Source organism: Pseudoliparis swirei, chromosome 5 (genome assembly GCF_029220125.1).
Source record: "Pseudoliparis swirei isolate HS2019 ecotype Mariana Trench chromosome 5, NWPU_hadal_v1, whole genome shotgun sequence".
In the NCBI taxonomy this organism is placed as follows: Eukaryota; Metazoa; Chordata; class Actinopteri; order Perciformes; family Liparidae; genus Pseudoliparis; species Pseudoliparis swirei.
Genome location: NC_079392.1, coordinates 3349299 through 3367347, shown reverse-complemented (window position 1 = coordinate 3367347; position 18049 = coordinate 3349299). Strand labels below are relative to the sequence as shown.

The 18049-nt window shown below is 43.8% G+C and overlaps 1 protein-coding gene across 4 annotated transcripts in view; it reads left to right on the top strand.

The window, feature by feature from the left end:
• pde4ba (phosphodiesterase 4B, cAMP-specific a) overlaps window positions 1-18049 on the top strand; it is a 111523-nt gene that overhangs the window by 50898 nt on the left and 42576 nt on the right. For 3 of the 4 annotated variants that reach the window (XM_056413830.1, XM_056413829.1, XM_056413831.1), the window contains exons 2-3: window positions 13695-13889; window positions 17681-17717. In XM_056413830.1, the coding sequence (XP_056269805.1) occupies window positions 13695-13889; window positions 17681-17717 (232 nt within the window). Of the gene's footprint in view, window positions 1-13694; window positions 13890-17680; window positions 17718-18049 lie in introns of those variants that run through there. The other variant, XM_056413832.1, reaches the window with a different exon arrangement.

The following is an 18049-nucleotide window of genomic DNA, read 5'->3' as shown; positions in this document are numbered from 1 at the left end:
CAAATTACAAATTTGTCTCGGAGTGCTTTACAATCTGTACACATAGACATCCCTGCCCCAAAACCTCACATCGGACCAGGAAAAACTCCCAAATAACCCTTCAAGGGGAAAAAAAGGGAAGAAACCTGCAGGAGAGCAACAGAGGAGGATCCCTCTCCTAGGATGGACAGATGCAATAGATGTAATGTGTACAGAAGGACAGATTTAGAGTTAACATACATTCAATGAATATGACAGAGTGTATGAATAGTTCATAGTAGGCATATTCCACGATGGAGACCTCCACGATCCATCAGGCAGATGGCGGTGGGGAGGAGGAGTGGGCGGAGTCTCAACAGTAGGCGGAGTCTCAACAGGACAGTGGCGTAGTCAGGAGCAGGAATTCCACGACCCAGACCTCAATGATCCATCAGGCAGATAGGATCTATGCCGTCTCATAGGGTCCGATGACCCCATGAGACGTGAAGTCAAAAGGACTCCGGGGAGAAAGCAGAGTTAGTAACGTGTGATTGAGAGATGAAAATTCATCCTTAAGGAGAGAAAAAAGAGGAGATAGGTACTCAGTGCATCCTAAAACGTCCACCGGCAGCTATAAGCCTATAGCAGCATATCAAGGGGCTGGACCAGGTGAACCTGATTCAGCCCGAACTATAAGCTCTGTCGAAGAGGAAAGTCTTCAGTCTACTCTTAAACGAGGTGACTGTGTCTGCCTCCCAGACTGAAAGTGGAAGCTGGTTCCATAAAAGAGGAGCTTGATAACTAAAGGCTCTGGCTCCCATTCTACTTTTTAAGACTCTAGGAACTACAAGTAGTCCCGCATTTAGTGAGCGTAGCTCTCTAGTGGGGCAATATGGTACTACAAGCTCCTTAAGATATGATGGTGCATCACCAATCAAGGCTTTGTAGGTTAAGAGAAGAATTTTAAAAGTGATTCTTGATTTTACTGGGAGCCAGTGCAGAGCAGCTAGTGCAGGAGTGATGTGATCTCTTTTCTTAGTTTTAGTGAGAACACGAGCTGCAGCATTCTGGATCAACTGGAGGGACCTAAGAGATTTATTAGAGCAGCCTGATAATAAGGAGTTGCAGTAATCCAGTCTCAAGTAACGAACGGTGAACCAATCTTTCTGCATCTATTTGAGACAAGATGTGCCTGATTTTTGAAATATTACGTAGATGAAAGAATGCAGTCCTTGAGATTTGCTTTACGTGGGAGTTAAAGGACAAGTCCCGATCAAAGATAACGCCAAGATTCTTTACAGTGGTGTTGGATGCCAGGGCAATGCCGTCTGCAGAATCCACATCACCAGATAATTGATCTCTGAGGTGCTCAGGGCCGATTAAAATTACTTCGGTTTTGTCTGAGTTTAACATCAAGAAGTTGCAGGTCATCCATGTTTTATGTCTTTAAGACATGCTTGAATTTTACCGAGTTGGTTGCTCTCCTCTGGTTTTATCGATAAATATAGTTGAGTATCATCTGCATAACAATGAAAGTTTATGGAGTGTTTCCTGATAATATTGCCCAAAGGAAGCATGTATAAGGTAAATAAAATTGGTCCAAGCACAGAACCTTGTGGAACTCCGTGATTAACGTTGGTGGTTATCGAGGCATCATCGTTACAAATACAAACTGAGATCGATCTGATAAATAGGATTTAAACCAAATTAGTGCCGTGCCTGAAATGCCAATCGACTGCTCCAGTCTCTGTAACAGGATGTCATGGTCAATGGTGTCGAATGCAGCACTAAGGTCTAACAAGACCAGGACAGAGAGGAGTCCTTTATCTGCTGCCATTAAGAGGTCATTTGTAATTTTCACCAGTGCCGTCTCGGTGCTGTGGTGTTTTCTAAATCCTGATTGAAATTTCTCAAATAAACTATTATGATGTAGAAAGTCGCACAACTGATTTGCGACCACTTTCTCAAGGATCTTGGAGAGGAAGGGGAGGTTAGAGATCGGTCTGTAGTTAGCCAATACCTCTGGATCCAGAGTGGGCTTCTTCAGGAGAGGTTTAATAACAGCCACTTTGAAGGAGTGTGGTACGTGGCCTGTTAGCAGAGACACATTGATAATATCTAATAGAGAGCCGCCAATTAAAGGCAAAACGTCTTTAAGCAGCCTCGTCGGGATGGGGTCCAAGAGACAGGTAGACGTGTTAGAAGTAGAAACCGTTGAAGATAATTGGTCACGGTTGATGGGAGAAAAGCCATCCAAATATACACCAGGGCATACAGCGGTTTCCAAGGCCATTCCACTTGAGGACAGATTGGCACTGGTTATGGGCAAGAGAATATTAATCTTGTCCCTAATAGTTAAAATCTTTTCATTAAAGAAGTTCATAAAGTCATTACCACTGAGGTCTATAGGAATACTCGGCCCACAGAGCTGTGACTCTCTGTCAGCCTGGCTACAGTGCTGAAGAGAAACCTGGGGTTGTTTTTATTTTTTTCTATTACTGATGAGTAATAGGCTGCTCTGGCATTACGGAGGGCCTTCTTATATGTTTTAAGACTATCTCGCCAAACTAAGCGGGATTCTTCGAGATTAGTTGAACGCCATATGCTCAAGCTTCGTGACGCTTGCTTCAGTTTGCGGGTCTGAGGGTTATACCAGGAGCAAACCTCCTCTTCCTCACTGTCTTCTTCTTCAGAGGGCTATCGAGTCCAGTGTCATTCTCAGAGAGCCTGTGGCACTGTCAACAAGATGATCAATCTGGGACGGACTAAAGTTAGACCAGGAGTCCTCTGTTATATTGAGACGTGGTATCGAATCAAATACAGAAGGAATCGCTTCTTTAAATTTAGCTACAGCACTGTCAGTTAGACATCTGGTGTAGAAACTTTTGACTAACGGAGTACACTCCGGTAGTATAAATTCAAAAGTTATGAGGTTGTGGTCTGACAGAAGAGGATTCTGTGGGAAGACGTTCAAATGCTCAATGTCAACGCCATAAGTAAGAACAAGATCAAGCGTGTGGCCAAAGCTGTGAGTGGGTTTCTGTACTCTCTGGCAGAAGCCAATCGAGTCCAACAAGGAGATGAATGCAGCACTAAGGCAATCATTATCAACATCCACATGGATATTAAAATCTCCAACAATAATAACTTTATCGGTTTTAAGAACCAAACTAGATATAAATTCTGAGAATTCAGATATAAACTCTGAATATGGACCTGGTGGCCGGTACAGAATCACAAATCGAATTGGCTGTAGTGTTTTCCAGGTTGGATGTGAAAGACTAAGAACAAGGCTTTCAAATGAGGTGTAGTGTAATTTTGGTTGAGGATTAATTAATAGGCTCGATTCAAAGATGGCTGCTACTCCACCTCCTCGACCGGTGCCTCGAGGAATGTGAGTATTAATATGACTTGGAGGAGTCGATTCATTCAGGCAGACATATTCTTCATGGCTCAGCCAGGTTTCAGTTAGGCAACATAAATCAATGTGATTATCTGATATTAAATCATTTAGTAACACAGCTTTAGATGACAGAGATCTAATATTTAGGAGACCACATTTAATAGACCTATTTTGTTGCACTGCTGAAATAATGGTGTTAACTTGTATAAGGTTATTGTGTACGACTCCTCTTCTGCTTACTTTTGATTTATTTAATTGAAGTGGCCATGGGACAGACACAGTCTCTACTCTAAAGTCATGGGTGGGTAACTGCTCGAATGGAAGAGCAGAGAAGGGTGTTAAACTACAACTCTGCTCCCGGTTCCTGATCTGAACCCTGGATTGTCATGGATTAAGTCCGGTGATCAACTTGGTCATATTCGCAGAAATGAGACGCGCTCCGTCCAACGTGGGATGGATGCCGTCTCTCATCAGATCAGGCTTTACCCAGAAAGTCTTCCAGTTGTCTACGTAGCCCACATTATTCGCTGGGCACCACCTCGACAGCCAGCGGTTGAAAGACGACATTCGACTATACAATTCGTCTGTCTGCAAATTTGGGAGAGGGCCAGAGAAAATTACGGTGTCCGACAACGTCTTGGCATAAGTACACACCGATTCCACATTAATTTTAGTGACTTCCGACCGACGGGCTCGGGCGTCATTACCACCGGCGTGTATTACAATCTGACTGTATCTCCGCTTGTCCTTAGCCAGCAGCTTCAAACAAGACTCCACGTCGCCCGCTCTGGCCCCCGGGAGGCACACGACTCTAGTCCGTGGCTTCGCTATTTTCACGTTCCTGACTATAGATCTCCCGATAACCAGGGTGTGTTCCTCAGCGGGTGTGTCGCTGAGCAGGAAAACTGGTTCAAACGTGAAGTGGTTGGTGCACAGCGGGCTTCTGTGTAGACTTACGACTCCTGCGAACAGTTACCCAACCACCCGGCTGCACGGTTACGCCGGGAACAGCTATCAGCTGACTGTAGCTCACGCCGACTACGGGAGAGGGCGGGCTAACTAGCATAGCTGTCTGAGCTTCGATAGCGCGGAGCCGTGCATCTAACCCACTTAGACCTGCCTCCAACCTAGCAAATAAACTACACTTGTTGCATGTATCGTTATCATTAAGGGAGGCAGGGGGATAACTATACATGAGACACACTGAGCAAGAGGGAGCGGGAGGGAGAGAAGAAGAAGTCATGCTCGCTGCTGAGCTGGCAACCAGAGCTTACCGGAAGAGTGAGATGATGCGTTCAGGAGCAGTGTGTGTGTGTGTGTGTGTGTGCGGTCTTACTTCCCATCTCCTCTCAATTGTGTGTCATGCGTGTGTCATGCGTAGGTCTTGCATAGGTCATGCGTGTGTCATGGATAGGGTCATTATTATGACATTTTTAAAGAAGTAATTTCACCCCCAATTTAGGAATTTAAAATATATTTTTTGATAAATAAATAGTCACGAATAAAAAAAAATCCGCAAAAACGGATACTGCCGTTGAGTGGCGACTCGCATAACGATCGCGATGAAAAAAGAAAAGTCCGTCCCGAAGGAATCGGCGTCCCGTGAGTTTCTTTGAAGGAAAGCCGATGACACAGAAACACGCGAGAGATGACACGGCGTCCTGCAGAAACACAGAAACACAGGAGAGCGTGCGTCATGAAACCCGGAGGCCCTTTGATCCTCTCCACGCAGGAGGATTCGTGTTTCCCTTCGACCTCGGGCAGGAACGAAGCGCTCGGCTTCTGGTTCTCTTGATCTCTCGCTTCCGGCTGACCGAGCGAGAAACATTCTTCTTCCTCTTTTTCTTCACGTGTCGTTGTGTGTTTAGATATTAGAGTACATGTGTGAGATTCGAGTTCAAAGGGGAAAAGACGGGGTGGTTGCACACATGCACTGATCCACTAAACCACCAGGACCCCCCCCCCCCCTCCTGAGGCACACGTGTATTCTTCATATTCATATCTTCATTCTTTTACTCTGTTTTTACTGTTTTCGTGTTTGAAATTGGTTTAGCAAAAAGATCTCGGGTTCACAAAAGCAGTGAAATATGTGAATTAAAAAAATGGTAGATACATGTAAATAAAAAAGAAAAATGGTAGATGCATGTAAATAAAATTAAAAAATGGTAGATGCATGTAAATAAAATTAAAAAATGGTAGTGACATGTAAATAAATAAATAAATGGTAGATGCATGTAAATAATAATAAAAAAATGGTAGATACATGTAAATAAATGTCTTAAAAAGCACACGGTCCAGGGTTGTGCACTTCCTGTTTGGCTCCTTGTGATGAACCATAAAGTTCCATCATAACCTTTGGAGCATTCCATTAATATCACGGGGGTGTACACTGACAGAGATATAAATGTATGTTATGTTATTGCTTACCGTATCTTAAACTCAACAATCAGAGGAGCTTCCCGAACTCCGCGTTCCCACCAAGGTTGTGTTATGTGTTTGGGGAGTCTGATAAGGAAGTGATAATAAACCAGACGGAAGGAATATGTCAACTTGTCCTCAGTTCCACTTCTCCTTTGTTGTGTGTGTGTGTGATTAAGCTTTCAATAAAAGGCTGGACCAAAGGGGTGCTCGGCGGAATGTCTTGGAGGTCGTCATGTTCAGAGCATAGGCGACTGAGCTTCCCCTTTGGCCAAAGCTTGGGTCAAAGATACTACGTTGTCTGTGATTCATTTCTCGCCTCCTTGACCGTGATTATTTTACATGATAGAGAGGAAAAAACCTATCATAACTTGGTGCCGTGACCCGGATCCCAACATACCCATCGGCTGGATTTTTCTTTTTCCTGCGGAGCCACTGACACCTGTGCAAGGCCCCGACTGATCATCGGATTAAGAGACCGCTCAGCAGTGGATAATAATTTCTGCAGAGAGGAGATCCAGTCGTGGATTGACGGGATCCGGCGGATCGAAGACAGAGAAATGACCCAGACAAAGTATGGTGTTGCCCTTTTGAGAAATAAAGGTTGACTACGCGTCGTAAAAATAAGCTTTTGCCCTTTTTAAAAAATAAAGGTTGATTACGCGTCGTAAAAATAAGTGTGTTGAACTAATACATATTTGTGGGAGAACTATGTGTTTGTTTAGCTTTGTTTGTTTATATTTGTTTGTGAATGAATGCTGTGACTCTATTGAATCAGCGTCGCACGACCTGTTCAATTAGACAACCACAGATTGACAGGTTTGGGTAAAGAAACAAGGAAATGTACTAATACTATACGATCACAATGGGTAATTCTCACGGAAAGCCTGAAGGCGAATTTTCAGGCGACACATTGTTTATGTTCAAACAGGACTCAGATAGTGTGAAATATCTGAAAAAATAAAAAAATGAAAAATAAAATGGAAAACAAAATACGGCTTTTCCGGCGAACTAAACGTTTTTGAGATAGAAACAATCTGTAAAAATCTAAAAACCATCGCCATAGAAAACAAAAAACCCAGACTCAGCGAATCAAAACACCACGAACTAAAACAAGCAGAACAGTGGGTCCGAGCAGCAAAAGAGAGGGCACAAGCCCAAGTAAAAGAAAAATTATGGGCTACCAAGAAGTCTATTCAAGGCCGTTGCTATTTTGAGTCATGGGCAATGCCATGTCTCAACAGGAGGGATGGTATCTATGATAGAACAAAACTACTTAAAATTTTTTGTAAAGCATGTGTGCCATGCATCAAGCACAACCCTCAAGGAAACCTAATCATTCATGGACGCCTACATACCACTAACTCACCCAGATTTAGAGCAAGTGGGTGAGAAAGAAACACTAGTGGAGTACATGAAGAAGACCATGATGGGGAGGAGTCAGGGAAGCACATGTCTTGCCAGATTCACCTGTCTCCCCCATTATGTCTGTACAGGTCAGCGACTGGGTCTTCATCCGCGTCATCAAGAAAAAGACGTGAGCGACGCTCGCTGGGAGGGACCATTCCAAGTCCTTCTGACGACTGCAACCGCTGTAAAGATAGCCGAGAGGACCACCTGGATACATCTTTCCCATTGCAAACTGTTCCCTACAGAAATCCCGGACCAGTGCCCTGATCCCGAGACGACCACGAGCAGAGGGGAAGACTGACTTCAAAGGGGGCTGTCCGCGTAAAAGACAGCCATCTCAACGTCAGTGAAGAAACCAACGATCCCTGCTCTTAGGTGTCGCCTCGGGTGATGGAGCGAGAGGTCCCGAGGAACTCAAACAAGAGGAGCATCGGTGTCTGGGCTCACCTCACGGATGGAGCCCATTGAAACGACCGCGTACATTCATATGTATGATGACATGGGAAGACCTGTCAATGCTCCCGTTTAAGAAAATATAACGTAAACTTTTGGTTTAAGCTTGTATGACATAATTGTGTAAAACTCCTCACAAGGAACGGACAATTATTGATGTGAAGCTGCTGACTAAAAAGTTTAATTCCCAAAGAGATTGGTGTGGTGTTACTAACAAATTATGTGTAAGAAAAAAGAATAATCATGATTCTGCTTGGACTGCTTAACCCAAATACGTAAATCACATGCTGCTTAGAAATTAGACAAATAAAATGAGTGCCCTTATTGACCATGTTTAAATAATAAGCAATAGCATAAACAGGAGGAACTGACAGAGATATAAATGTATGTTATGTTATTGCTTACCGTATCTTAAACTCAACAATCAGAGGAGCTTCCCGAACTCCGCGTTCCCACCCGAAGGTTGTGTTATGTGTTTGGGGAGTCTGATAAGGAAGTGATAATAAACCAGACGGAAGGAATATGTCAACTTGTCCTCAGTTCCACTTCTCCTTTGTTGTGTGTGTGTGTGATTAAGCTTTCAATAAAAGGCTGGACCAAAGGGGTGCTCGGCGGAATGTCTTGGAGGTCGTCATGTTCAGAGCATAGGCGACTGAGCTTCCCCTTTGGCCAAAGCTTGGGTCAAAGATACTACGTTGTCTGTGATTCATTTCTCGCCTCCTTGACCGTGATTATTTTACATGATATAGAGAGGAAAAAACCTATCATACACACAGCGCTCCAGCGCCTCTAGAAAAACGACCTTATCTACTCCAGTGCTGCACTCAAGTACAACCTTTATGTACTTGAGTTACTTGTTTTGCAGAAGAGGGAAATATTGTTTAGTTTTTTTACTGCATTTATTTGACGAATGGAAATTACAGATTTGGATGTTACCAACAAAAATGCATTGGTTTAAAATGAAAGTAAAGTATAGCTCACATGTACTTCCACCAAAGAGCATAAAAAACCAACTGAATCCTTTTAATAGTGTTCAACCATCTGATTTCTCAGCGATCTGATTGGTTCCAGGTGTTTCACAGGTGCATTCTGGGTGCAGCTGATTGATAATCAAGTTATCTGCAATAAGAATGTAAGACTCTAAAGCAGACGTCAGACTTCATGGTTTCAATCCTCATCAATAACAATCATTCATGAATTAAAACACGTCACATGTCAAAAAGGACATTTTTTTTGTCATTTTGCTGATATTACTTGCTTAAGTATCCAGAACTGTACACACTAGCACCTGTATTAAGTGTTTTCTTTTATATTTTGTATTTTTTCTTTCTTATTATTATGTGATTTTTAATAACCTGCACTGGATTTCCAACGAACTAGATTTCGGGGCACAAATGAAGAAAAAAACCTGTGAGACTTGAAACTTGAAGAAGGGTTTTGATCTTGTATAATTTAATGTGTTGTTTGGTGTTGGCCTGCTGACTCCTCCACACACACAACACACAGCGACCTCAGGGCAGAGCGTCCAGCACACGGCGGATATGTGCAGGCATGCATGCGTATATTACACACACACACACAATAATATTGTATTATTATTATTATTGAACATTTTACACACACACGTCAATGTTTTAAGAGATGCTCATACTTAGAATACAGCTATCTGACACACACACACATTGAAATACTCTCTTACACACACATCAATGTTTTAATAGATGCTCATACTTAGAATACAGCTATCTGACACACACACACACTGAAATACTCTCTTTCACACACACACACACACACATTGAAATACTCTCTTACACACATCAATGTTTTAAGAGATGCTCATACTTAGAAAACAACTATCTGACACACACACACACACACACTGAAATACTCTCTTACACACACACACACACTGAAATACTCTCTTACACGCACACACACACACACACACACTGAAATACTCTCTTACACACACACACACACACACACACACTGAAATACTCTCTTACACACACACACACACACTGAAATACTTTACAATACACACACGTTAATTGAAATATTTCTACACAATATGTCATTTGTTTTAATAGATGTCAGCCTTAGAATCATATCTGACTTGACACACACTGAAATACTCTCTTACACACACACACACACACTGAAATACTCTCTTACACACACGTCAATGTTTTAATAGATGCTTGTACTTAGAATTCAGCTATCTGACTGACACACACACTGAAATACTCTCTTACACACACGCACACACACTGAAATACTCTCTTTCACACACACACACACACACACACACACACACACACACACACACACACACACACAATAATTTTATAGTTAAGGAGTTGTCACAGGGTTCAGGATACAAACCATTCATGGAAGAAAGTGTATGAAGGAGGGTTGTGGCATTATCCTTCAAAATAAAAAAGCTCACTCTAATAATCATGGAGATACCACAAAAATCACCTATATATCTTCTGTCAACCGGATATTTCAAGGGAAAAATATCAGAATGTCAGAGTTCATAGTCATTTTATACTATGTTTAATTTAAACATATATTATGCTTTGAATAAAACCAAAAATCCAAAGTCCAGTGTTGCTGCTGGAGGTTTTCACGTGTTTACACTACATGCAATCAGCAAAGTGGCTTTCTAACTGCTAACAGAAAAAACCTGAAATCCTCCCTAAAACTGCTTTTTTTTATGTTTCCATCATTCTACTCGAAGAAGGTCAAACATCAAAATGAAACACCAATAAGCAACAACAAAGTACCCGTGGACGGGAGATTAAGTTTGTCGTAACAGCATGTCAGGGCCTCTGTTGACAACACACAGACCGGAACACAAGAGGAAGTCGTCAGAACCGGTGTCAGAACCACCGTGGAAAATGTCACACATGCAACACATCTCACATGTTGCTGAGTCGATGAAATCACGTGATGTCTCCTCCTCCTCCTCCTCCTCCTCCTCCTCCTCATCTTTGATGATGTTCCTAATGAGATCCTCCTCTTCCTTCCCCCCCCCGGTTCCTTGACGTTCTCCTCCTCACGACTGGGTGAACAGGGTGACTTCCATGTCACTTCGCCCGGCCAAGTGCTAAGTCCATCCAAAAGGCAAAAGGCAGTGTGTGTGTGTGTGTTTCCACCGTACATGATCATGTGTGAGAGTGAGGGGGGGATGAGGGGATGTGGCTGTTGTACACGGGAACAAATTACTCTTTTTTTATTCTTTTTTTACTCTTTTTAGTTCCTCGCTCGCTTGAACTTCAATAAGGTCCACACAAACCCGAGACTTTTTGTCGGAAAAGAGTGGATGAGCACTATTTGAGTCTTTTGAGAAAGAAGAATACCACGCCTCACCGCCTCTACCTCAGACCAGGCGTCGCTGGCGGATATGTGACATGCATGCGTATATTACACACACACACACACACACATTGGAAATACTCCTTACACACGTCAATGTTTTAGAGATGCTCGCCATAAAGTACAACTATCGGCACACACACATTGAAATACTCTCTTACACACACATCAATGTTTTAATAGATGTCGTGTAGAATCAGCTATCTGACACACACACCTGGAATACTCCTCTTTCACACACACACACACACATTGAATACTCTCTTACACATCAATGTTTTAAGAGATGCTCATACTTAGAAAACAACTATCTGACACACACACACACACACTGAAATACTCTCTTACACACACACACACACACACTGAAATACTCTCTTACACACACACACACACACACTGAAATACTCTCTTACACACACACACACACTGAAATACTCTCTTACACACACACTGATATCTCTTACACACACACACTGACCTCTCTCTTTACACACGTCAATGTTTTAATAGATGCTTGTACTTAGAATTCAGCTATCTGACTGACACACATAATCTCCTTACACACATAAATACTCTCACACGTCAATGTTTAATAGTTATCTTGGAATTCAGCTATCTGTTGCTTTACATACTCTCTTACACACACACACACACACACTGAAATACTCTCTTACACACACACACACACACACACACACACACACACTTTATAGTTATGAGTTGCCACAGGGGTCTGTGATGAAGGCAAACCATTCATACAGTGCATGAAGGAGGAAGTCAGAACATTATCCTTCAAAATAAAAGCCTGTTTCAATAATCATGGAGATACCACAAAAAATTCACTCTATAACTTTCCACAAACTGGATATTTTGTTGGAAAAAATATCAGAAATAAGCCTTTCAGAGTTTACAGTCATTCTTGAGTATTTACATGTTTAATTTAAACATATATTATGCTTTGAATAAAACCAAAAATCCAAAGTCCAGTGTTGCTGCTGGAGGTTTTCACGTGTTTACATCATATATGTGTAATTGTAAGTAAAGTGGCTTTCTAACTAAGCACAGAAAAAACCTGAAATCCTCCCTAAAACTGCTTTTTTTTATGTTTCCATCATTCTACTCGAAGAAGGTCAAACATCAAAATGAAACACCAATAAGCAACAACATAAAATTCCGTGTGACGGGGAGACTTTTAAGTTTGTCGTGTAACCAGCGCCGTCGCTGCGGGCCTCTGTTGACAACACACAGACCGGAACACAAGAGGAAGTCGTCAGAACCGGTGTCAGAACCACCGTGGAAAATGTCACACATGCAACACATCTCACATGTTGTTTGTTTGGACAGAAATGTCCTTCACGTGATGTCTCCTCCTCCTCCTCCTCCTCCTCCTCATCTTTGATGATGTTCCTAATGAGATCCTCCTCTTGCCCCCGGTTCCTTGACGTTCTCCTCCTCACGACTGGGTGAACAGGGTGCACTCTGGCCAGCTCTGCAGTCATGCCAAGTCCATCCCACCGTATGCGATAATAGTGTGTGTGTGTGTGTTTCCACGTACGCAGTCATGTGAGAGTGAGGAGGATGAGAGATAATGGCTATTATGCTGCAGAACAAATTACTCTTTTTTTATTCTTTTTTTACTCTTTTTGGGTTCCCTCTCGCCCGCTTGAACCTAATAAGGTCCTAATAATAAACCCGGAGACTTTTTTTGGGTCGGAAAAAGGAGTGATTTATAATTCTATTTGAGTCTTTGGAGGAAGAAGAATGTTCACGCCCCCACCGCCCCAACAAAAATGCTCCATGCTGACTTTTTACAGCAATAACTTTTTGTGACTCCTCCATCTGTGCTTTTTCAAATAATAGAATAAAGAAAAATGTCAATCTTTTTCAAGTAAACCAAATGTGCAATCACTTTGTTCGAGCAATGCAAATAAAGTTAGACATGTGCAACACATCACACTGGAAGAAAGAAATAGTTTTAAACGGGGCTGCAGGCTTGATACGGTCACTCTCAATGCATGCTCAATGTTGAGCTCTTATTTTGAAGGGCAACAGCAGAAAAGTCGATCTCCAATTCCTCATCAATATTGAGCTCTTGTTTTGAAGGGCAACAGCAGAAAAATCTATCTCAATTCATGCTCAATGTTGAGCTCTTGTTTTGAAGGGCAATAGCAGAAAAGCGGATATCCAATTTCTCAACAAATGTTGAGCTTTTGTTTTGAAGGGCAACAGCAGAAAAGCCGATCTGAATTCAATGTTGAGCTCTTGTTTTGAAGGGAAACAGCAGAAAAGTCGATATCAATTCATGCTCAATGTTGAGCTCTTATTTTGATGGGCAACAGCAGAAAAGCTTATCTCAATTCATGCTCAATGTGGAGCTCTTGTTTTGAAGGGCACCTGCAGCATTTATGAATGACTTGGAGTCGTATGTCAGGACTTTGAACTTGTGTAATATGAGAAGTTCTCAATAAAAGCTCTTTGTGCATTTCCTCCTGCGCCCCACCTGTAGTACCACTGCGCCACCACTAGAGGGGCATCCTTATCATTAAATCAAGCTACAATCTCATTCTGCTTATGTTTTCTATGCTTCACATTGCACACAAAAAAAAATACATATCTGCCGTGACTAATAACCATCTTTGTGTTTTTTTACTCTGTTTTCTCCCAGCTTCGATGTGGAGAATGGCCCGTCCTCCGGCTGCAGCCCCCTGGAGCCCCAGGCCTCCCCCGGCTCGGGTCTGGTCCTCCACACCAACTTCCCGGGCCACAGCCATCGGAGGGAGTCGTTCCTGTACCGCTCCGACAGCGACTACGACCTGTCGCCCAAGTCCATGTCCAGGAACTCCTCCATCGCCTCGGAACTGTAAATATCAAACACACACACACACACACATTGTCATGCACACAAAGCACATCCTTCCTGATGGCGCCGCAGACGGCCGCCTCGGTGTGTTGGTGCGCGATGTTTTTTGTTGTTTTCGTTTTAAATACTGTTTTCTGCTGTGATTCCCAGAGCTCTTTCACCAGAGAAGAGCTCATGAACATCAGGGGAACAACTCCAGCGGTTATTTCAACGTTTTTAACTTCTGTGGAGTTACTGGACATTTTGTAAAGGTGTGCTCACCTTCGCCTTGTGAAACGCCGGAGGGAAACGCTCAGGGCGCTTGTGCAGCGGGGATCTCGGCGCTGCCGGGCATATTTCTCTCAACGTCCGCCTGCAACAAACTGGGCGAACTCCAGCTGCTGGTGAGAGACAGAGACTTCTCCTCATCCTCCGCCCTGTGTTTCACGGAATCATGGCTAAGTGGATCGATGCAGATTCTGCGCTCCAGCTCGCTGGCTTCCAGCTGTTCCAGCGGACGGACACGGAGCTCTCCGGAAAGCAAAGGGTGAGGAATCTGCTTTTACCTCAACAACGGCTGGTGCAGCGCGTAACGGTGATCCTACAGCACTGTTCGCCGGACCTGGAATCTTTATCATTCACTGCAAACCCTTCTACTCCCCACGTGAGTTCGCTTATTCATCCTGGCCGAGTTTACATGTGGCGTGCACGGCTGCGGACCCTCGCCGAACAGATACGGTGTGAGCGGACCCGGACTCTTTAATTATTGTACTCGGGATTTTAACAAAGGAAACCTCAGCCACGAACTCCTAAATATAGACAGTTAATTAAATGCCCTACCAGAGAGAAGAGCATTCTGGACCACTGCTACACAACAATCAGCAGGGCCTATCACGTCCCTCGAGCTGCACTGGGAAACTCTGACCACGTCATGGTTCATCTGATTCCCTCATACAGGCAGAGACTAAAGCTCTGCAAACCTGTGGTGAGGAAGTTCAAGAAGTGGACCAGTGAGGCTCTGGAGGATCTGGGCGTGCTTGGACCGTACTGACTGGGATGTCTTCAGGACTGCTACCAACAGCCTGATGAGTACACAGAGGCTGTAACTACATCAGCTTCTGTGAGGACAGCTGTATTCCATCCAGCTCCAGGGTGAGTTATAACAACGACAAACCCTGGTTCACAGACTCAGGAAGCTAAGACTGCAGAAGGACCAGGCATTCAGGAGTGGGGGACCTGTACACAGAGTCCAAATACAGGTTTAGCAAGGCGGTGAGAGATGCTAAACGTCTGTACTCTGAGAAACTGCAACAGCAGCTCTCAGCAAACGACTCTGCTTCTGTCTGGAGAGGGCTCAGGCAGATCACCAACTACAAGCCCAAATCACCCCACTCCATGAACAATGTGCTTCTGGCAGAGCTAAATGAGTTCTACTGCCGCTTTGAAGACAATGGAGCAGTCCTGAGACCATCCCCACAGCCCCATCAACAAGCCACAGACCATCAGCCCACCCTCCCCAGCCCATCAGGGCTCACACCTCTGAGCACCCTCCATCAACTCAGCGACGACCCTCGTCATCCTGGAGAGAGCGTCAACAGGCTGTTCAAAAAGCAGAACCCAAAGCAGCGGGCCGGACTCAATCTCCCCTCCACCCTGAAGCACTGTGCTGACCAGCTGTCTCCGGTGTTCACCGACATCTTCAACACCTCCCTGGAGACATGCCACGTTCCAGCCTGCTTCAAGGCCTCCACCATCATCCCGTCCCAAAAACCCAAGATCGGACTCAATGACTACAGGCCCATCGCCTCTGACCTCTGTGGTCATGAAGTCCTTTGACGCTGGTCCTGTCACACCTCAAGACCATCACCGACCCACTCCTGGACCCCCTGCAGTACGCCTACAGAGCCAGCAGGTCTGTGGCCGATGCAGTCAACATGGCCCTGCACTACATCCTACAGCAGCTGGACTCCCGAGGAACCTCGCAGGATCCTGTTTGTGGACTTCAGCTCTGCCTTCAATTCCATCATCCGTCCCTGCTGCAGGACAAGCTCTCCCAGGTGCCCGTGCCTGACTCCACCTGCAGGTGGATCACAGACCTCCTGACCGACAGGAAGCAGCACGTGAGGCTGGGAAACACGTCTCAGGCTCCCGGACCACCAGCACAGGTTCCCCAGGCTGTGTTCTCTCCCCTCTGCTGTTCTCCCTGTACACCAACAGCTGCACCTCCAGTCACCAGTCCGTCAAGCTCCTAAAGTTCGCGGATGACACCACCTCATTGGACTCATCTCTGGTGGGGCGAGACCGCCGGTGGGAGACTGACCACCTGGTGACCTGGTGCAGCCAGAACAACCTGGAGCTCAACGCTCTGAAGACAGTGGAGATGGTTGTGGATTTCAGGAGAATGCAGCCCACCCCCTCTCATCCTGTGTGACTCCCCGTCGCGCTGTGGAGTCCTACCGCTTCCTGGGCTCCATCATCTCCCAGGACCTCAAGTGGGGCTGAACATCGGCTCCATCACCAAGAAGGCCCAGCAGAGGATGTTCTTCCTGAGGCAGCTGAGGAAATTCAACCTGCCAGGAGAATGATGGTACAATTCTACACGGCCATCGTTGAGTCCATCATCTGCTCCTCCATCACCGTCTGGCACCCTGCAGCCACGGCCAAAGACAAGCGCAGGCTGCAGGCATCATCCGCTCGGCCGAGAGGTTATCGGCTGCAATCTGCCTTCCCTCCAAGTCCTGTTCACTTCCAGGTCACTGAAGCGGGCCGGAAGATTGTCGCTGACCCCTCCCACCCTGGACACTCCTGTTCGAGTCCCTCCTCGGGAGGAGGCTGCGTCCATCATGACCAAGACCACCGCCACACCAAAGCTTTACTCATCAATGGACCCCAGGACTGACTGACTGTCACCCCCAGGACTACCACCTCTTCTTCCACCTTTCTCTCTCCTCCTTCTTCCCGCTCCTTCCTCTTCCTCCTCCTCACTCCTCCTCCCTCCTCCTTCTTCTTCCACCTCCACACCGTCACTTTAACATGCACTTAACTAAAACACACCAACACCCACATTTGTTGTCTTTCTGTCGTGTTGATTGTTGTTTGTTTGTCATGTCCAAATGTTGCACCTTCCACCAAAAAAAATTCCTCGTTTGTTTGTGAAAACATTCCTGGCAATAAAACTGTTTCTGATTCTGATTCTGATGGGGGTGTGTACAGTATACACACATTTACACACACACACACACATACACACACAGTCACAGAAAGATGAATAAACACATTTTTACATTATTATATTCCTATATAACTAATTGTACGTACTGTTTATATGATAGATAGATATATATATATACATATATATACTATATATATATATATCCTATATTTATATATAAATATACATATATATGTATACATACATACATAAAGGTAAAGGTAAGGAAGTTATAGATATATATATATATATATAACTTCCTTACCTTTACCTTTATATATATATATATATAATATATATATATATATATATATATGTGTATATATATATTATAGTGTAGTGTAATTGAAAACAATCAGAGTAAAACTCTTTCCAATCAACCTCTGCTGTGGAATAAAAGACACAAAGCAGTACTTTTAACGTCTGGTTTGTCCCTTACGGGCTCCTGTAGAAACATGTCGGTGCAACACTATGAAGGTCTTAGGTAGCAAAAACACAAACACATAGTTATGAATATTATATTCCATATATCCACTAATTGATCCCCTAGACCTTGTTATCTGAGGATGACCTCTGACCTCTGCTCTCTTTGTGTTTGCAGACACGGTGATGACCTGATTGTAACGCCTTTTGCTCAGGTAAGCGTCTTCTGATCTTATGGACCCCAAATAATGTCTCTTTATATGAGGATGAACTCGATGTGTGACATGTTTATAGCCGCGAAACACAAAACTACAAATGTAAAAACACACTGAAAAAATACAAATTATTTTGAATATACTGTCTATGTTATGAAGGATCCTTAATAATAATAATAATAATAATAATAATAATAGTATATATTATACTATATTGTACTATCTATGTTATGAAGGATCCTTAATAATAATAATAATAATAATATAAAATATTATACTATATTGTACTATCTACGTTATGAAGGATCCTTAATAATAATAATAATAATAAT